At 43.2% G+C, this 21,757-nt stretch overlaps 1 protein-coding gene and 1 long non-coding RNA gene across 4 annotated transcripts in view; one reads left to right on the top strand and one right to left on the bottom strand.

The window, feature by feature from the left end:
- LOC109625304 (uncharacterized) overlaps positions 1-12,763 on the top strand; it is a 102,564-nt gene extending 89,801 nt beyond the window's left edge. Inside the window, exons 2-3 of the long non-coding RNA XR_002202453.2 lie at positions 7,007-7,050; positions 12,289-12,763. This is a non-coding gene — a long non-coding RNA (uncharacterized lncRNA). The remainder of the gene's footprint in view (positions 1-7,006; positions 7,051-12,288) is intronic.
- ttll7 (tubulin tyrosine ligase-like family, member 7) overlaps positions 12,374-21,757 on the bottom strand; it is a 68,551-nt gene continuing 59,167 nt past the window's right edge. The window contains exons 20-23 of one of the 3 annotated variants that reach the window (XM_069521944.1): positions 20,042-20,215; positions 18,433-18,539; positions 14,952-15,056; positions 14,038-14,177 (exon numbers count right to left, since the gene is read on the bottom strand). In XM_069521944.1, coding sequence (XP_069378045.1) covers positions 14,974-15,056; positions 18,433-18,539; positions 20,042-20,215 — 364 coding nt within the window. In that variant the 3' untranslated portion in view covers positions 14,038-14,177; positions 14,952-14,973. Of the gene's footprint in view, positions 14,178-14,951; positions 15,057-18,432; positions 18,540-20,041; positions 20,216-21,757 lie in introns of all 3 variants that reach the window. The other 2 variants (XM_069521945.1, XM_020080495.2) reach the window with 2 other exon arrangements.

Here is a 21,757-nt window from a genome sequence, read left to right on the forward strand (position 1 = left end):
AGAGCGAGAGGATACAAAAGATTAAAGGATGGGTAGCAGATTGAAGGGTGAAAAGATTGTGTTTGACATTCGTATGCAAGGAGGCGCATGTGAATGTGCATAGCCTCAAATGTGTGTGAGTGTACGTATGAAGGTTAGTCGCTGGCGAACACAGGATGACTGTAATTGTACTGGGCAGGTTTCAGTCGTGAAGTATGTGAATGTAAATCTGGATGTTGTGCTGCCAGGCACAGATGACCTTCACTGGGAGAATGTGAATATATGTTGATTTCCAAATACACACACACACAATACAATAGCATTCTGTCCAACACATCTCCCATAACCTTCACAGAGCCGACATTACAGACCATATTCCTCCTCTTTATTTAGACATTTTAACTAAATAAGAATTGCTTTAAACCACACAAAGGAGCCGACTTGTCACAACAGTCAGAATTCAATACAAATCGAACACGTAATATACCTTGAATTTTGTCAAAATTCCTTATTTTCACAAAGCTGTGTCTGCAAACTCAAAGCACCAGAACAAGAACAATTACAATGACTTCAGAAATCATGCAGCAGCGTCAAATCGTCCACCACATCCTGAACCCAATCTAAGCCCAGCTGTTTGCCAAAACTCATGCCAGGAACCAAATATCCAACGATTTCAATCAGAGAGCCGACATCAACCAACGTCCAAACATCAAAATCTAAATCTCTGCTGATTTACTGCTACAAGCGGAGTGAACACACTGCTCTCTTTCTCTTTCCTGGCATCATATTACTGTTTTATGAAAACATTTCTGATATTTAACTTAACATTAAAGTTGTAATCGCGGATAAAGAACTGTTCCTCACTTACTCACGGTCATCAGAGTGTCTATTTTCTAACTTCATCCGTCTTTTCCTTGTGTCTACCTCCAAGAGGCATCCAGGGACACGCTTTAGTACAGCACATTTCTAAACAGCCTGTCTGTGGGGGGTTAGTTTGTTTTACTGTCCCAGCAGGAGGGCTGATGGGAGTCAACCGGGGTCAAGGCAGGCTCAGGCTGCATAGCAGTAGTTTGACAGAGGGGCGTAGCCTCTTCAGACCCCACAGATTGCCGTTTCAATAACGGCACCGAGCACCGCTCTCGGGGAGTTGGTATACCCTTTATAGAGGACAACTTTAATCAACCATGGTTGAGCTGTTTGTGTTATTGTTTTGAAAGAGTAGTAAGTCATTTATTTTTTTCCTCAGACTGTCAGTTTTTTTTTATTTGGACATGTGGGTGAAGGCATTTGGCCGCAAAACTTTCCTCAGCTTCACAACATTTATGGCCTCCACATGAGGGATGTGGTGAAACTGTGGCTCCAAATGTGATCAAGCTTGATTTCAATATGGAGGTTAGAGGGAAAATGTTCCGAATGAAAAATGCTAATATGGAGAAGAAAATCGAGCAGCTCTGCACTTTTGCATAGATTAAGTAACATCCTTGTGTTTGGGGATGTATTGAGGCCAGAGTTTTTACCCGCCATTGTCGTCATCTTGCATTGTGAAGTCCTGCCCCTGGAGGAATGTTTGAGATGAGTTTACGGGCATGGCGAACAGCTCTTGGCAGATGTGAGCAGCTGGGCTCTGCAGAATGGCTACTTAAAGAGGCCTTACAGGTACGGTAATGAGCAGGTTTTTAAAATCCCCCCATCGACTCACTCCTAATCAGCCTTGGGGCTATTTTTACCAACCCCTACGGGCCCCTCAGGCTCATCCACTTTGAGTTGTTCTGTGAGGGCATGTTATTCTAACTGAAACAGACAGAGAAATACAGTGTCACAGCGCACACACTCATGCACGTGCCAATTTAGTATCTGCACCCACACAATCACATGGAGACGCACATTTACATACAATATGAAGCCACGGGCAAGACATTAGACACATGCTCTCACCGTGTTGAGTGCCTAGAGGTTTGTGTGGGGGAGGGTTTAACTTCTGTGTGATGAACAGTGTTGGATTTAACTTTATAAAAATTCTACAACCTTCACGAAACTGTTGGATTTTCACACAATTTAATGCAAATTAGAGATTTTGGGATGCTGATACCAGCATCAGAACTGTCTCCTGTTCTGCCAAAAATGCAGGATTAGGCATCTGCAAGTGCAGAAATCAATGTGCCAATCTGAAAGGATGTCTTCAAAGTATAATTGTTCATCCCAATAAAACTGCACTATTCTTTTCCCACGTGCAAGACTTTCATTTAGAGAGCAATTATCACTTCTATTTAGGGTAAGTTTCATACAGCTGTTGAATATGATATAACTTGTTATTTTAAGTACACTGGTATCAGATCTGTAGTCAGCCTCAGAAGTCCAGTTATTGGTATTGGGAAGAGAGAAATGGTATCGGAACATCTCAATTATAAGTGTGGTATATGGAATTATTAGATTCAGAAATATTACATTTTTCAGATAATGTATCTGGCGTCTGTTCAAGGTTTTGAAAGTAAAAGTGTTCATCTGTTGAAACTTTTCGATGATTGGTAGGTGAAGACTTTTAAAGTCTATATGGGTATTGATAAAAACTCAAAGTAACGGAACCCCCTAGATTCAAGACTCAAAACTTGAACCACAATGTCCCTCATCCAAGGCTCATTCTTTGGTTCTACTGCAGCGGCCTCATGCTCAGTTCCGAAACTCAGTCTTATAATTAAAGGTTTAATGACCCAAAAAGACTTTGACTCATCTAACACTGGGTTCAAGGATCCATGAAGCAGCGCAGTGATGCTCTCTCTCCTCCCACACTGTGGCTTCACGTTAGTATTAAGTGTTGGAAGGCGTCACTACAGCCGACTCACCGGCCATAGCAAACTCCTGACTCCTGCAAAAACATAACTTCTCAGACATTAGAATAATGGAAACTGATCATCAGAACATAAACTTAGTATTGAGTTCTACAGCAGAATCTTTTGTTTCTACTGTATGTTGAGAAATTGAGGAAGATATTTTTAAAAGGAAAAGTTTGGCATGGAAACTTACCGCGGGATTATGACTGTAACTCTGGAGCCAACGGCTCAGTAACAACATACAGTAAATATGTCTGAAGACACAATAAGAGACAGATGTAGAATACAAGAAACACACTATATTTTATTTTACACTCAAGTTTGTCACTGATGTAATAAACGTTGTGGTGTAGCTTCTCTATGACCTCTAATGACTCTGACTTCAACTTTTCATCTTTTTCTGTCTGTTCCTCCCACTCCCCTCGCATTTCCCAGCTTGACACCGTGGAAGGTCAGCAACATGCTCAGTACACGATGCTACATGTCAACACACACACACACACACACACACACAATATGGCACGTGGCTGTGGTCCTCCAGCTGGTGGAGAATCACAATCCCGTCACCTCGAGGAAAGCAGTGCGGCGGTGCGTTGCCATGGCAGCAGCTAACATTTGGCCTGTCGGAGCTTTGTTAGGTTGTCAGAAGTTTCCTGGTGCCCAGCTTTGAGTGATTAGTGTGAGGATGTAGGTGATCTGAACCCAAAGATGAGATATACGCAAGCTTGTGATTGACAACTAGAATTTTAAACATAACAGACCCAAGAGGGTTTTATACACCCAGTCTGGTGCTGGCATCTTCATCAGTGTACGAGTTGTGCTTATTACTTGTGTATTGGCAGGTTTACTTCCCCCAAAAAATCTTTTGCTCCCCATCTGTCTCTCAGGCTGTCTGTCAGATAAAGCCAACTATTTGTGTCTGTGTTTTTCTCTGAGTCTTTTCTTTTCTTTCTCAAACAGCGGAAACTGCTGAGTTCATTTGATCATCGGTGAGGATAAAAAGAAAGAGGAGGATCGGAATTCATTATCCATCGGTGCATAGATTTGAAGAGCACGGTTCAGGGTTCAAGGTAGCTCTTTCTTTTTTTGGCTTCCACCATCACGGGGGTTTGAAGCCCCTGAAAATCTCAGATGATCTGTAACATTTAAGTCTGCGTGTGGACTTTGAAAGTACAGCAATGCAAAGGAATGCTCATTTTAAAATCCAGTCAGAAATGCGTTGCTTTGCACACTTTTTCCCCTCTCATCACACACATCTGCATTTGAAGTTCCGCTGTGCAGTGGAGATGAGGCCATTTATAGTTTAATGCTTCTGATGCAGCCTATTCTCCAGACAGCAACTAGAGCTGTGCGATGTGACCAAAATCTCCCGATAGACATTATTACACCTCCAGATAGAGATGCATATCATTATTCATTAGCCTCTACTTGTTCTCGAACAGGAAAATGTGGGCCATGTCTTTGCAGATGTGATTTGCAATGGCAGCCGTTATCTTAATCCATCGTTGTGATTCTTTGCCATATGTTGAGTCATTGGTAAAACCTCTTGCAGTGTATACGTTTAGGTTTTTTTTTTGAGGACTTCACCAGCTGGCTGCTGGTGAAGTCTGCTTTGTATAGTCAAAAGTTGTTCACCGTGCCATCATTTGGCAAAAATGAAGCCAAAATATTTTGGATACGGCTGCTGCCATATTGCACTTTTGACATAATTTGGAGGGATTGTTACTCATTGTATAGAGGACTTTGTAGCACTCCATCCATCCATTTCTCTCTCTCTCTCACTCTCTCTCTCTCTATATATATATATATATATGTGATATACAGAGTGCTATATTCGGACACTACTCGTGCTGTTCTTTACGGTAAGTATGTCTTTGTTCTCTCCTCTGTCTGCAGTTTTTATTTTTCAATCTGTGTGAGCACAATGTATTATAGTGTTCATGTATATTGCTCAGTTAGTGACCATCGGTTTTAAACTACTTTACATGACACATTGTGGGATATAGTGAGTCAAGGGATATCCAAACATTCACTTGACATGGCAGGACAGTGTATATTGGATTGAGTCAAATAATAAACTATTAGAATAATATGAAATATTATCTGACGTTAATATGTCACATGGGCAGTGGCAAATTGAGCAAATAAATCACTGGTATTAAATATTCAGTCTTGTACCAAACAGTAATTTTGGCTTAATTACAAGTTTGAGTTTCTATGTTTGTTCATTTAAAGCCTGAAAGATACCCTGTGTCCATTAAAGCTGTAATTAACAGAGTCACTCCGCTCCATTGTTGCTGGTTGTTGATGTTATTTAGAAGAGCGGCTCGAATGTAATTAAACTGATAGGTGTATTGAGCGCCCTTGAAAGTGGAGATAAAACTGTATGAAAATTAATATGTTTAAGAAGGATGGCATTAAAGACGTCTTATTATAAACAGCTGTTTCATTTGATTACTGTTTGTATGAGTGTGTGTTTGCAGCATGGCTGTAAACATCCTGCTCATTTAATGTATTGAACTTAACTTCATGGAAAAACTGTTGAATATGCATCATTGTGATAAGAACTACGTAAAATAACAGAAACCATCTTTGAGAAAATGTAATTAAATGTGAATTTTGACCTTTTAGTTGGTCCATGTCCCATTAACTTACATGGAGGAGGTGGGGTTTAAGACCTATACTGCAGTCAATTTAGACAGTTTGGCTTCACTTTTTGCAGAGCTTATCCTTATCCTCTTATTATTGTATAATATTCTGGATATTTTGGTCTATAGCAATGCAGCATATTGTATAAACTGATCATATGTAAATTCTTAAACGGATAATTTAAGAATTTACTCATAATTAGTTTTGTCTGACAGACATGTAGATAGCAGACGAAGAGATGAATAGAAGTATAAAGTCTAATATGAGAAATACTGTAAATGTATTTTAGGTAAATGAAGTCAATTCTGAAATAGAATTCTGTGGTTTTGATTGACATTATTCGACTACTTCACATGGATGATTCCTCCGAGGTTTTTTTTGTCGTTAACTCTTCGGTGTGCACGCTGTTTCACGGTGGTTATGTCAGTGGCAGTCTGACATAACTTAAACGAGGCATCAGGATAAAGTCGTACAAGCTGTGAGAGGCAGTCACACCAGTAGTTGGAGGAGCCAATTATTTTCCAGTTTTAGAGTCAATGAGAATGCTCTGCTAATTATCGGAAACCCGAGCTCGCTCAGTTGCTGAAAAGCTGCAGATACTCCAGAACAATTTGCTGCCATTGAGTACCTAGGCTAATTAACGTCAGCCGCACATATGAAAGAACATTTGTTTCTTTAGTCATCCGTTTACATTAGTTGCTTTGACGCACAACCTCAACATCAGTGGTATTTTGATCAGCCGCGACACGGATTGTTCATGTTTTCTGTTTTGAAAGGAAACAGAACTTTCGGGAACCTTGAGCGTTGACCTTGTGATATTTTCGATTGAACTCTGCCGGTCGTGAGCTGTGGGAGGAAGAACTTTCTGTGAGACACTCTGGTATATTTACCAGACCTGACATATTTGTCTTCACTTTACCAGAGAGGACCTGGACACCCAAAGGATCACCAGCGAGGTCATTAACACTAGCGACCTGTATCCGGCTTATTGTTGCAGGATAATGGCTGGAACAAGATGGAACTGGGGAGCTATAACAAAGACAGACAGGAATGTGAAGTGGAGTCAGAAAAGATAAAAGCGATTGCAGACACATGTTGGGGGAGGGGGGGGGGGGGGGGCTTGCAGCTTCAGGAGGTTTGCAGGGTCACAATTCCTCTTATTTTGAAAAAGATGAGGTCACAGCTATGGCTGTTTAAACCATCTGAGAGGGTTTTCAAAATGGCTGCTGGCTCCAGAGACCGAGCTGTGGTTTTGGATGAGAGTTCCACGGCTTCCTGTGTGCGGGAGCTGCGGACAGATCGGCCAGGGATCTCTCCCTGTGAATCATCAAGGTTAAAGTGCAGATTGGGAATGATTTTGTCATTTGAATAGTTGGCAGCAATGAGAGGGAAACGATCAAAGGTTGAACATTAGACAGCATCTCAGCGACTGATTCGTATATTACCTGAAAAGATCTTCATTGGGTTTTATATAATATTCCCTGCTGAAATGCTGTATATGATGGTCATCTGTTCACATCTGAAATACTCTTCATCTCTCTTTTTTACAGCAGCAGAGAAAAGGTGGGAGTTTTTGGAATGGACGGTGGATTAGGTGAGTGAAAGAGACAAAAACCACAGCAAACTGTTCAACACAAAAAACTCACATTGAGTCCTCTGGTGTTCGTTCCGCAAGGGGTTGGTTTCTACAATTTTCTTTCTTTCTTGCAATTTTCTGAAATGCAAATACAAGGTCAGTCTCCTCATTACACAAATGGAATATCAAAAACCTGAAACAAAACGGAGATGTAAAATACAGAGGAGTGACACTAAGATTAGAGTGAGTCGGGAAAAAAGCCTTCCCCCATGAAACAAATCTCTAAAAAAGAGCAGGGCATGTGTAATTACAGGAGTGGGCAGCACGTCGAGAGTGTAGGCGTAACTTGGCACCGTCAAAGGCAGGGGAATGAGCGAGGGAAGAGGGGAATGATGTTGTCACGATTGTGAAGAGATCTGCGAGAGACGGAGCAAGGCCGGGGAAGGGGACGGTAAATTGATGATGGAGGCAGAAGAAGAGAGGGACAAACAAAGTGAAATAAAAGACAGGCAGACTTTGAAAAGGACTTTGAGAAAGACTTTACGGATAAGGACTGGTTGGCAGAGGCTCCAGTCAAACCAGCTGTTTCCCCAAACACCGATGCTCAACAGCAGACTAATAGGCAGAGTGAGTCAGTGGCTCCGTCTCCTGTCTCCCAGGCTGCCTGGAGGGGCTGTATTGATAATATCCCAGCCTGCGAAGCTCAATCCGTCCCCTGGGGCGCTCAGCAGCAAGTGGATGAAGAGTCCCCGGACGGTCTTTTGGCTCCACAGCTAGAGACTGCAGCAGAGGAAGCGATCTGAACACAGTAGAAAGACAGGTACATGCATGCACAGACACACAAACCATCACACTGGCTGAACGCCTTCCTGCACCTCATTTATTCTCATTTTGAGTCGCCCCTCTCAAACTCGCTGCAGAGTGAGGGGCAGAGAGCAATGATCACAGAGGAGGCGAGGAGGTGTACTAGGGAGAAGATGGAGAGATGGCGGAGAGAAAAGAGAGAGGAGAGAGAATGGCAGCCTGTGCCGAAGATCGTCCTCCTCTTTTCTCTCCCATCAGAAGTGCTAATCCAGCCGGTGGAGGTGCAGACCAGCGCTCACACCTGCCGTCTCCTCTCCATCTTGTTAGAGGGGCCAGATGGGAGAGAAAGTGACTTCCTGCTGTACCTCCACCACAGGGCTCATTCCGTCACATTAATACCTTTACTGCTCGGCTCCATTTGTTATACACACTCAAGACACACACTCAGGGGGAGCCCGGGGCTGTGAATGATGGTCGTATGCAGAACTGTGCTCATCTATAACCCCCTGTGGCTGGAACAAAGTACAGTCGACTCCTTGAGTGTTGGAACCAAGGTTAACATTTGGAAGTGGTGCAGTGCAGCTTGATTCAGCCGCTCTGAGTAGAAGTACACCCAGCCAGAGTCGACGGGTTCATAAAGGTTAGTGAGGTGGGTTAATAGGTAGGAGGCCACTGCTTAAAATGTATATGTTTGAGAGCGTGTGCGTGTAAAAATCTGGCAGAGGAGCAGAACGAGGAGGTCGCTGGCCGCTGTGAGATGTGGCCAATCAGGGGCCAGCAGCTGCTACTGGTCCCTGCATGGTGCCCCAGGTGCAAAAGTGTGTTAATATGTGGATGCGGAAGAAAGCAGAGCTGGAAAAGAGTGTGAGCTCAGCATAACCACATTGCCCTGATAAATAGAGTGAAAGAGTAGAGTAGTGTTTTCACCGGGCGTACATGCACACTACAGGTCTGTTAAAGAACTGTGAAGTTAATAATATGATTTATTTTTATGCACATGCACTAATCAAGCATCACTTCAAGCACTAGTTCAACAGACAGAACCAAAGAAAATGATTTTTTGAAATCTCTGTTCCCTATAACATCACTGCAGGGCTTCCCACAGCTTATCATAGATATAAAACCTGCACTCACTTTAGAACAATTATTTACTTTTCCATCATATATTATAAACCTTAGTGAAGTTTGGCAGATGCAGAGGTCAGGTATTTGAAGAATACTCTGACTGTTTGGATCCTAATTTAGTAACGACACTGATGAGACGTGTCAGAAAGTGTCTGATGCAGCTTAGCTGGAGACGTTCATTGATGGATCACATCACGCTCACGTCACTTACAGGTCATAAATCAGAGCAGAGGTTGTGTGAGGGAGAAGTCAATACAGTCGGTCAACCAAAACGTTTTACTGTCTTATGTGTATAATTCAAATCAAATATGTCTGTGGGTTATTTTAACCAATTCACTCATAGGTGAAACATATGACATTAAAATACTTTGCTTTGAGAATGCAGATGTATTGCAGATAAACAGAAAGACATCATATATATATATATATATATATATAAATAAATAAATAACCTGAGCCAGTGAGAGGAAGTGAGTGAGGACCACCCTGGGACCCCTGCTGAGACCAAAGATGGTGTAAACGATGCGCCACAGATTATGTTTTGCAGCATGTGTCATTGACTGTGTCCCTTTGAGAATACACACAAACAAACAAACACCCACATGTCAGGACGCAGAGGCAGGTGGGAGGCCTGAAAAACTAATAAAACACAGCAGTGAACATATGTGAACATGCTATACACACATACAGTGCATGCTGACACACACACACACACACACACACACAGCGGGCAGGTAGAGATACGTAATCTGCACACACACACACCTTTTCATACACAGGCTGTAAACAAGCAATATTTGTCTGATAAGAAAGGTCAGTTTTGTCATTTGAAAGCACATAAACCAGTGCAGGCTTCACTTTTAAAGCCTCAGTAGAAAGGAAAAGGAGGACAGCTGTGCCTCTGGACACCCGCTCCGACGTCATAATTACAGAACAAATCACACTGCTCTTTTCCCTCCATTTCATTTCAAATAGTGGATTAAGTGCCACAAAAAGAGCAGAATTTTGAAGCCCTGCCATCTGTGTTTAGTACAACAGCAAGTGTGTGTGTGTGTGTGTGTGTGTGTGTGTGTGTGTGTGTGTGTGTGTGTGTGTGTGTCTCTGTCTCTGTCTGGTTCCTTATCTCATCTGAACCATCCACCTCTCACACAGCTCCCGGTTGGTTTTTTACTCTCCGATCCGGAGAGGTGGGCTTAGGGCCCTGAAACTGGGTCATCTGGGTGTTGGTTAAAGGGGAAAAAAGGTCTGGGAGCTGGGAGCAAAGCTGCCTGGATCACGTACAGGTAGAGGAGAAAGACATAGAGCAATCTGTGGGAGGGGGACAAGGGGAGTGACGATTGGAAAGGTCAGGACGGAACAGCGCAGCCCCGTTGCTGGGGGAGATATTTTTGGACAGCACACCAGGGTCGCAGCGCCAGACTGTCAGCCCCTGCTCTTGTCGGGTTGCAAGGGCCGTGGCCAAGGCGGAGGCTGGAGAGCCTCAAGGTCACGCCCTGCACCTCCTCTGCTGACAGAACGAGGGACTGAGAGAGGGATGGGTGGACGAAGACGGGGTGGAGAGGTCACGAGGACTTGCAAACAATGCAACTGTTTCTAAATAACACTGACTGACTTTAGCCGCTTCAGAAAATTCACAGAACTCCGCAGTTCCTCTGTATTTTCTCCGGCGCATGTGCATGTGTGAATGCAAATGTACGAGTGAGATTTTCTCAGTCTAGTCTATAATGTCCGTGGAATTGCAGGAGAAGTCGTTGAGAACACAGCAGCATCACCGCGAGCGAGTGGGTGTGTTGAAATTAACACAAGAAAAAGAAAAAACACGGAGAAGACACAGATAAAGATGTCAAGAGAGTTAGTGGTGATAAGAGCCGACACCGGTGTCTGTGTGATCTACGCAGTTAATACGACTCTTCCTGCCTCTGTCTGCTGCACCCGGCTGCTCCACCTCTCGCCTGAATAAATAAAGGATTTGATGCTGTTGTGAAAGTGTCTGTGCAGAGAACCTCCCGCTGTGTTGCACATGTGTGAAAGGTAAACTCTGGGTAAACTCCTCAGCCAATTCTACAGATTTTACCCGCAGGTCATGTCTGAAAACAGTTTTTCAGGTCAAGATGGAACAAGAAAGGGCTGCTGGGTACACACTCTCATTTCTAAGGCGAGTGACAGGTCAGAGGTGTCACCTGTCTGCGTGGGCCTCTGCTCTGAAATGTGATATCACTCCGAGGGTGACTCAGATAGCTTTGGAGCTGCTCGAGTAATGGATGTCAAGTGGACAGGAAGTTTTAAAACCCATTAGAGTCATCAGCCCTGAAAGTCAGTTTTTAAAATTAGTTCTGCTCGATTTTATTTGTCTAATAGCTTCAACCTCTACTCAAACTAATTCATTGTTTACAGGACATTTGACATGTTCAAGTTCAGCCCATCAAAAAGCTGCTTGTTGAATCACAATATGAATATTTGCATTTCTGCATCTCTGCAAAATAAGGGATTTTTAGTTTTAAAGAGGCTAAATGGAAACTGCTGCATAATTTAGTGAAAAATTGTAATAATTGTCTGACAATAGCCTAAGTGTCTGCTGTAATTATCCTGACACTGTCTGTGCTGCATATTTATATATATATATATTATAACAATCACACAGTGATTCTTCATAAAATCAGGTAGTTACCTCTGCAAAGGTGGTCATGTTTGGATTGCGAAAACACTTCTAGACAAATCTCCATGATACTTGGGGGACTGGTGGGACACGGACCAAGAAATAACCCATTAAATTATAGATCTGGACAAAGGCACAGATCCACAATTTTCTTTAATTTTCTCTAACATTGCAAAACTGATTTCCAAGATAAAATAATCCTGATGATTTTACTTATTTTACATGAGCATTTGGTTCATATCCAAACTAGAATGTCACTCAGTAGAGCAAATACCTCTGCCAAGGCCCAAAAGTCCCCTTAGATTCAATCAAGCTGCACCAAATTGCACACACTCAAAGATATCAATTCCCTAAGTGTGCCTTTTCTTCATCAAGATGGCTGTAGATTCTCTGCGGTGACTGCTGGGCCTTGGCAGAGGTATGGTGCCATTCTTGTTTTCTTAAGTTCTGGTAGCTGAATGGTTGAGATAAATATTGTTTATTGAGATTGTCCTGTCCGCACATCTTCCTGCCCTTGTTTTCTGCCAATAGAGTATTAGCTCCACACGGAAAGCAAAAAAAGCAAAATGCATTTTTTTATTTAGACCGTAACCATTAAAAATTACAGACCACCTGAACCTTTTCAACTAGCCCTCTCTTTAATGCTTTCTCTTTCCTCTCTCTTGTCTTAGGTTTTCTTAACTCTGCATCCAGGCTGTCTGATAAATAAATAGCCATCTTTGTGCAAGAAAAACAAACAACAGGAAGATAAACATGTGTTGTTTAAACATTTTATTGCTATGTAAAATTAAAAATCTCATTCCTCCAATGAAAAAAGGTTCTACTCTTAAATAACACAAACAAAGTCAGGCAACATAAAAAATATTTGGCATTGTGAGTTGATGTTCTGCATGTGTGAAAAAGTCAATTTGAGTAGATTTAGCAAAACAGATGTTATAAAATGTGCACAGTACTGTTTCTGTACACATTGAAAAGTTGAGTCATCGATCATCTGATGGCGTCGTACACTGAACCAAGTAAACTGCTAAACATACAACATTTAACACTGTATTTAACTGAGGTCCTACAGTAGTATCATGACATATTAACCTGAAATAAATACAACCCAACTGAACATATGAAGCAGATGTGCGTATTATTGGCACATCCAATGAGTTTCCCTGGTACTTGTACCTACAGTGCGATGGGGAAAAAAGGCTGCAGCTGCTCGTCCCAGGAGAATAAATCACTGCTAGTACAACACGGTGCGTTTCAGCCGATGACCTGAATCATTCCACGTGCTGCACGATCTCCAAGTGATGCAACACATCACTATTATCCTTAACACATCCATACAATCGAGACAAGAAACCTATAGGTGAAGTGTCCTCTTCTGAGAGCAGCCGATACAAAGACACAATGCTTAATGACAAACACAGGACTTCAAGTATTTTCCGAACGCAACTCATCCGTTTTACCTCTACGCCCACGTGTGGGACTAAAATCTAGGCATGCAAACACGACTAAGATGTGCACCAACTTTCTCTTTCTGTGACAAGCTGCAAAGTGCATTCACTGGGTTAGGAACTGGACGCTCCGAGACTTCAGTTTGGCTCCTGATGCTGTGGCGTCAAAGTCGGCTCATTCTCTAAGAGGCAAAGAGGCGTGGCTTTACTACGTCGACATTCTAAACATTTTGTTGCTTAATAACAATGCTGCACCTACGACCACACAGGTAACACATGAGGCATAGTCATTCAAAAGTTAAACAGTTTGAATTATCCGGGCACCACCTCTTGATGATTAAAATTAAACATGGACATAAAGTGACTGTTATAACATTTATAAACATAAAGTGGCTGATATAAGTTATGAAATAAATTAAATTCTTAACACAGAAGTAAGAGAAAAGAATTTAGGCGGTAAAAATAAGCTTTTTGTTATTGTTTTTCTTTTTAAATCCACTTCCCAAACAAGGGAGAGCTTTTGTTGATTCATTCCATATTTGCATTCTGCATCAGCATTCACTGCATTCATGGAATACCTTACAAAATAAATAAGTACATAAATAAATAATCCTTGCATTGTTTAGTATCTGTTATTCTTTACTTTTACAGTACCATGACTTGTAACTGTACAGTGAGTAGGTATATTACAGCCGTTACAATGAGGGCTAAAGGGCGGGTCAGAGGGTACCGATGTTCTGCTGGTCTGAGCAGGGCCAAACTAAACTAAACTGAACAAGGCCCTTAAGAAAACCTCAGTCATTCAGCTTTCTTTGTTGATCTCCCAAGAGGGGGTTTGGCTGAAGGGTGAGGCTCCCATCCGGTGTCCAGAGCTGCCCAAAGATTCAGCTCCATACCAGGATGCTGAGATCAGAGTTTGGCTGGGTGAGAGTCAGGGGAAGGGAGCTGAAGTCAAAAAGGCAAGGTGTCAGTAGCCAGGGTTGCCACAGTGACCTCAGAAGTGGCCCATCCTGGCGGCGAAAAGGCTGCGGGAGCGCGGCATGGCCGAGGAGATGCGGCCAAAGCTGGACGAAGGCCACTTCGCGATGAACTGGGAGGTCACTGGCAGCACATACCTGGACAGGCAGACAGACAGGCAGATAGGCGAGAGCGAGGGACGCAGGGATTAGGGGGAAGGATGAACATAATGAGAGGATTAGATATGCAAAGGTCAAAATTTAGAGGTCAGGACGCATTAGTGCTCGGGAGTGAGACCCAATATTCCTCATATATTGACTCTGCCATTTATGGACTTCTCCATTTGCACATTTTAACTGACATCAATGACCTGATGATTTCAAGATATTACGGCTTAACCTTCCCTCTGAAAATGAGAAAGTAGAAGTACAAGAAGAAAAATGTAAAGATGAGGCTTAAACTGTGAGAGCCTTATGATCTGGGGTATTTTGTGTTGGGCTGTGTTGAACTTATTATTTGCATTATACTGCCAGTTATCAGTAAATTGTTTAATTAATGTGTGTAAAATGGCACAAAGTGGTAAGGACAGCCTGAATGAACAGACCAGGGGGAAATCTTCACTTTGTCTGACCAACAGTTAAAAACCCAAATATATTGAGTTTACAATCACGTTTGACAAAAAGCATCAAACCTACATATTTAAAAAGCTAGAAAGAGCAGATATTTGCAATGTATGATTATTAAAATGCAATGTACCAGTACAGAAAATGCAACATGCATAGACATCCACTTACAGTCCTATTTAAATAGGTTGTATGCAGTATTTATGTATCGGCTCAAGTTATAGGCTTTGTACTGACAAAGCCAGTTTTATTCTTTCATTCTTTGATTTCTCTACTAAATTTTTGGTATCAGGAACAGAAAATCCTCACCTATCATTCCGCGGCAAAGACGTCAGAACCTTTCTAAGACTTTTCTATGACACCTTCCACCGAGACAGAGCAGTGAGGCAGCTCCTGCTAACAGCGTTCCAGTACCTGAGAATGAGACCAGCATCAGGTTGAGATAAGAGTCAGGACGGGTTGAGCCCTGACCCCATCTTCCATGGTTACTGGAAATGAGTCAGATATGGTTTGTCAGAGTAATGTTAGATGAGATGATCGAATCCTGGGGGAGGTTAACTGAAGGTTATGCAAACTTTGTGGGACGACTGTTCAGAAGACAAAGAGACGGGGGGGGGGGGGGGCAGTTAGAATTCTCCCACACTGGTCAGTTGGAAGAGTAACTCCCATTCATATGGGCTTTTGCAGCACGTGTCACATTGTGATATTATACATAGTGTGACCTTAATGGCACATCTGCAGTGAGGATCTTTGACTAATAAAACTACATCTAATACTCGTTTAGTTAAACAAGTACAGCGGTCAAAAGAAATACTCCCTGTGGAAGTCCTTACGATTTGACAATCTAATCAAAAGGGAGTCACTGGGGCAGAGGATTACTGAGTGAAGAAATAATATCTTCTTTAAAGCTGCTGCAGAGATAGAACACTTTTTACTCTGACAGCTCCCTCTTTTTTGTGGAATAGCTCTTGGACAAATTAGCCGAGCGGCTTCTTCTTCTAAAGTCGACCGGAAAAGGGTGGGGGGTGTCGCTGAGGGCGTCCACTTCAACAGAGTCCCAGACCCGAGAGAGTTACTGAAGATTCAAATTAAATTCATTAAGTCCGACGAGAGTGTCCTTGAAACAGCTTCAAGTGGGCCATAGGTATCCCTCCAGCAGATCTTCTTCATCTGAGACCGGACTTGGGGGAACGAGGGCTCAGTCCAACACTTCTTTTAAAACTCCTCCATTCAAACCCCAGAAAGAGGTGGACAGGATCTGCTTTTGCTTTCAAGTTTTCAGATTTGCGTCTGTTCGGAGGCTCAAAGTGCAGTTTTAAAAGAGACATTTAGTGATTTTGTGCCATTATTTTCTGTCACAGTTCATTTCTTTTGTTTCTCGCACTGTGTACTCCATCACGCTCAAGCTGTGAGAGTCACTGTATCTGCTGGGATCCTGTCCGTGGATCTGCAGTATTTCTGCTTTCTCTCCATTCCCATAAGGATTTCAGTGAATACCTCGAGTCCAAGTATGGAAATAATTGTCACACAAAAAAAAAACATATAGAAAATCAAATATTGAACATTCATTGGGGGGGGGGGGGGGGGGGGGGAGTGTCTGTTCTCCAGAGCTCCTCTGCTATTCACTTTGTGAATATTCTGCTCATAGAATGTGGTGTTAGTGGCGAGGGGTGGGGTGTCCATGCGGCCCCGTCTCTGCAGGGTGTATTTAATTGGACCCTCATTCTGCATCTTTCAGGTTCGTCCTCCTTTTGATCATAAAGAAGTGTCTTGGCAAAAAGGTGCATGTTTCAAAGCCAGAGGGAGGCATCTTCATGCACTCTGTGCTTTGCTCGAATCCATAAGTTGACAGGAAGACAGAAGCAATACGCTAGTGCTCCTCTGTACATGCAACGCTAAAGTCTACGCACTGATAGGCGTTCGACGTCACTCCTAAGTCCTCCACCGAGATGCAATTGCCACAGCGAATTAGGACGAGGCCAGACAGAATGAAATACCATGACTACGGATGGAGAGAAGACTGCCATGATAGCTGATGCAATCCTAAGCCAAGAGGTACAAGGAGGCTTGGAGGTTATCTGCTGCCCACATTCAGCTCAACACCCCAATTAACCCTAATTACAGTCACACTTTTCACACAGATGAAAGTTAATAAAATCTGAAACTTTTGTCATCATGGGGAAATTGTCTTCAGTTAGTGACAGTAATTTGAGGCTTAACATGAAAGTCATTAGCAGAGCTATTTGGCTTCTTCCTCTCATCTGCCCACACAGACTGAAGGACTTTGCTGAGACCCATGAGGCTGTTGACACACCTGATCAGGCCACTCCACTCAGGAAGGATGCTCGAACAAGAGCGGGCAGGTGTGGTCAACAATGGGAGACCCCAAAGACCTTCGCTAACAGACCCACTTTGATGTGTGCTACAGGCTGCCAAGAGCTGTGCGATGTGTGATGTATGTGTGTACATGCACGAGAGACATTTAACTGAATATATGATCCATCGTTTAAATGTGAGAAATAGTTTAGTCAGACCATAGTGGTTTGTGCATTATCTTGCACTGAATTGCAGAAGCTTAATAGAAATGGTGAAATTTGATTTAGAAATTCCCTGAACTTGAATTTTCTGCAAATATACTAATAGCCTATGAGAAAGGTTCATTCATAGTGTCAGTCCCAGCCCTAACCGTGGTGTTAGCCATGGTTGTAGGTCAATTCCTCACCTATTTCTCTGGCTTTCATTTAACTTGGTCAAGATGTGTTAAGATATGACAGAGGTTAGTGCTGTCTGTGCAGTATCGCCAAGACCCAAGACAGACTTTCTTTTTGAGGGATGAGGAATTTGTCCTCCATCTTTTACTCTGAAAGAGTCAGGATCTTTTCACAGCCACTCTGGACAACTGGAAAACTTGGAGTGGACTTTAATTTTACATGCCGGTTTGTTGTGAACACAGCTCAGAAAAAATTGTTAGAGGTTGGTTAAGTTTGAGTCACTGAGGAGAGATGAACATTAGTTGTAACAGTCACATGACGTGCATGCACTCACACACTGTCACTCACACACACACTTGGCTCTCTTATATTAAGCTTATGCATCGACGAGAAAATAATCCTAATTGCTTTTTAGCAATCTGGAGTGGCGGCGGGTTGCGACTGCTCCCTGCATGCCTGATTGAGTGATGTGATCGGATTTGTGTTGTGAAACTGCAAATGAAACGATGCAAGCTGAGCCATTTCTTTCTTCTTGTGACAAGAAGAGAGCGGTGTTTGGGTTGATCATGGCACTGATGATGCCGTGCAGGTGAGACGCAGAAGATCCAACCGAGGACATTCGATGTGAAGATGTAGTTGGGCCGAGATTCTCTTGATAATAGCCGTGGGTGAAAGGTGCAGATTAGCATGTGGCAGTGGTGGTGACTCGCTGGTGATGTAGAGCAAGCTGGCCGAATGGTTGCAGTGCAGACAAACAGTGATCCAAACAGTCTCAATATGCTTCCTTCTCCCGTCTCCATCCTGTCAAATACACCTTTTAAAGATTTGGGCGACAAATAATCTGTGTAATTTGAAACGTATCCCATTCTCAATCCAGATTTTACTTATTTGAATGTTAGTGGGGGGGAAACGAGAGGAGGTCATGCTAGACTGCTGGTAAGCAACCATCACTGGGGAGGCGGGACCAGGCCTTTGTTACAGCTGTGAGGTGGAGGAGGAGCAGCTGAAAGCGGTGGATAAGGGAAGGTGCTAGAAGATGAAGCGGGAGGGGGTTTAGCAGAACTAAACCAAGCAGAGACCTGCGTTGAGGGGCGAAGAGACGGAGGAAGAGGAGGAAGAAGAAGCGGCAGCGACAGCAGCAGGGGTGGAGCCATGGGTAGAGGCTGGTCCAGCAGCAAATGCCAAGCTTTTTTACACAGACATATATAGACACAGAAGAAATAAGGAGAGACAGACCAACGCATGCTTTAATGGACTCTCAAGGACACCTACTGCAAAAATAGTGAATATCATTTTGTGCATGCTCGACTTAATAAACCCAGCTACACTTCTAGCTTTGATTTTTTATGCTTGGATCTATCCTTAGAACAAAGTGGCTGAAGAAAACATAATGCAGAGTAACAATGTCAGATCATTCACAGCATTAACACACAAACCCCAACAGTTTTTTGAACAGCTGAGGTTTTTATACTGTAGGTGCAAAGTGATAGCCTGTTAAAATATGCGTGAGAGTTATGAATCATGTAAAGTGAGGCCCCAGGAAAAAAGGAGCTCTCTCTCTCTCTCTAGCGCGTGCGTAAGGTCATTTGCTGCACAGGCTCATCTGGGCTCTAATTGAATTAAGCAGGCCTCGTGGGGCCCCAGGCTAACCTGAACACTAATCTGTGGGCCATTATTTCCTGTTAACAGTACACTCCCTCTTTCCCTCTCCTCATCCTGCTCCCTCTCTCTCTGCCAGCCCAAAGCATATATGTGCTTTAAAAGTTCACTCTCTCTGAACCTTCCACAGGGAAGAACCTTAAAAATAGAAAGAGGCTGATTTTGTTTGTTTGTTTGTTTGATCGAGGCTGTGTGATGAGGGTGTTACGTGATTCAAGCTCCGTGGAGGAGAGAGACCTTTGATGATGATAGCTGTTGAAAATTCAAATCAAAGTTTTCTCGTCTGTATGTGAAAGTGCATTTAGTCATTTATTTATTCAATTTAGTCCATTTTTTCCCCCCAGTGGTTTCTAAAGGGAGTTTTAATATAGTTGAATACAACTGAGGTTAATTCTGCTTGAAGAGACGCTTTAATCAGGTTCTTTCTGGACCTGAGCATCAATCAGAGGTGGCTGTAAAAACACTAGAGATGTTCCAATACCTATGCCAACTTCAGAGTTGTTTGAAAAAAACGGGTCAGGCATTGGTGAGCAAATCTATGTACCGATCCAATACCACATCTTTAAAGTATATTAGTCTCACCCTGATAAAACTGCAATTGTCTTTTTGAGGAAATCACTTCTATTCAAGACTTCAGTTCCAAGAAATTTAAAGGAAGTAATTGTTGTGTTTTCCTAGATTTCTTAATTTGTGTAATTGTATTAGTTATAACTGTCAAACTAGGTAATTAAATTATTGACTTGGGGGTCAAAAGACTCCGAGAATTTTTAGCTCAAAATCTACTCCTTTTCTACTTTTACTGTGTCATTTCTTTATCAACAGTTTAAGTTTGCCTTTCAGGCATTAAGACTTATTCTTTGCAGAACAAGAGCTCGACATGCTCAAGGACACTGACTGAGTAGTTTTGAACCTCAAACCTTTTGACTCTGCTGTATGATGTGCTATCTATTGCAGCAGGAATGCTATAAGAATCTGTTGAAAATAAAGAACTCAGTGGGAGGACGTCAGAGGGTTGGGTGCCCTTCTCACCTGGTGTCATCCCATTCTGGGCTGAGTCCGGTCAAAGAGCCGCGGGACTCGGAGACAAACTTGTAGACGACCAGGAGGCAGTCTCGGCACAGCTGGACCAGCCGGCGGCAGCACTGCAGCTCCTGGGGTGACACCACCTCACTGCTCTTACTGAAGATGGTCTCCCAGGATGAACTGGAGAGCAGAAAGAACACACAGGCACAGACAAAAAGAGTCAAATTAAGTCAGCAGTTATGCCAGTATGTACACCCACAAACTGGTGTACAGTCTAATGTGTGTGGCCTCTCTCTGTAGATGTGTAACACTTTCCACTGGCATGCACACGCTCCCCCACACAGACATACAGGAAGGAAGGATGAAACAAATCCACGTACAGTTAACCCCCTTTACAGCCCCGGACATACCCCCGACTGTGAGAGAGCTTCAACAACTGAGACACGCAACCCTGGGGGGTACGTTTGATGTCTACCCCCTTTCACTCCTGCGAAGGCAGGGGGTGCTTCCTCTGAAAGGGTTCAGAACTGTGTGTGTTTCCATTCTCCTCCTCTAAGTCGTTTTCAAAGCCTGTTGAGTTCATCGCCCACAATAGCTGCTTGGCTGTTTGATTGTTGTTAAGTCCCTAAGATAAAATATCAAACAAGAGATGGAGAGGAGCAGGGTGGAGGGGCAGCTGCACTCGGATTTGGAGTGCGCTTTTGGAGGTGCTTTGCTTTGCCGTCGCTGCACGACATCGTGGCCCCCTGTTTGGTTCCTCCATGCTGGGGCCGTGGCCTGCTGTAAGGGAGGGGCCCAACGATAGGCTAGTGAGCGAGCTAGATCATCCAGGGCAGGCTGTGATCAGACAAAAGCTGCATTGGGTGCATCGAGCCGGGGTTAGCTGAGGCTAGGCTAAGCTAAGCTAATCCTCCTGGGCCTTTACCCTTAGACCATGTCTTTTCTTTACCTTTTTTTTTTTTTTTTTTTTTAAATGTCTCATTTTCAATCCCTCTCCACTTTCTCTCTGCGACAGAGTCCTTATCCCTTTCTCCTTCCGCTTATGATCCCCTCCATCTCTATCACTGACTCACTCCCTTCCTCACCCTCCCTCAATTACGACTGCCAAGAAAGAAGGGAGGAGGAAAATGGAGAGCTGTGGGCAGCGACTTCAGTTACACACTCTGAGCCCTTTGTGTCGGGGGAAACACGGCCAGTGAGCAACAGAACTGTAAAGAATATGGAGAGGAGGAGACATGAGAAGGTCAGACCTTTATCACAGATGATAAAGCCGCCAGCACAGCAGCTGTCTGCAGTTCAGGACGGTATATATGTGTGGAGGGTTTTTTGACGGTGCTTAAGTACGTCTTCAAGGGAATAAATATGTGGAAACCATCTTGATGCATCTAACGCCATGTGTGTGTGTCTGGCTTTGAGAGAAACAAAATATACTTCTTGTGGTTAAGAAATCCCATATGAAGCACTGATGGGAAACAGTCCAGTTGCGTGTGTGTGTGTGTGTGTGTGTGTGTGTGTGTGTGTGTGTGTGTGTGTGTGTGTCTGTGTCTGTGTCTGTGTGTGTGTGTGTGTGTGTGTGTTGGGGTTTTTCTAGGGACATGATCAAGTGGGCTGTCACTGCAGTGACTCATCTTTTAGGAAGCCACCAAAAAAAGCATGAATAAAATAAATAACTTAAGTAACCACATGAAAACTTTAAAGCATCTGAAAACAAACCAAAGTAGA

Source organism: Paralichthys olivaceus, chromosome 3 (genome assembly GCF_024713975.1).
Source record: "Paralichthys olivaceus isolate ysfri-2021 chromosome 3, ASM2471397v2, whole genome shotgun sequence".
Lineage (NCBI taxonomy): Eukaryota > Metazoa > Chordata > Actinopteri > Pleuronectiformes > Paralichthyidae > Paralichthys > Paralichthys olivaceus.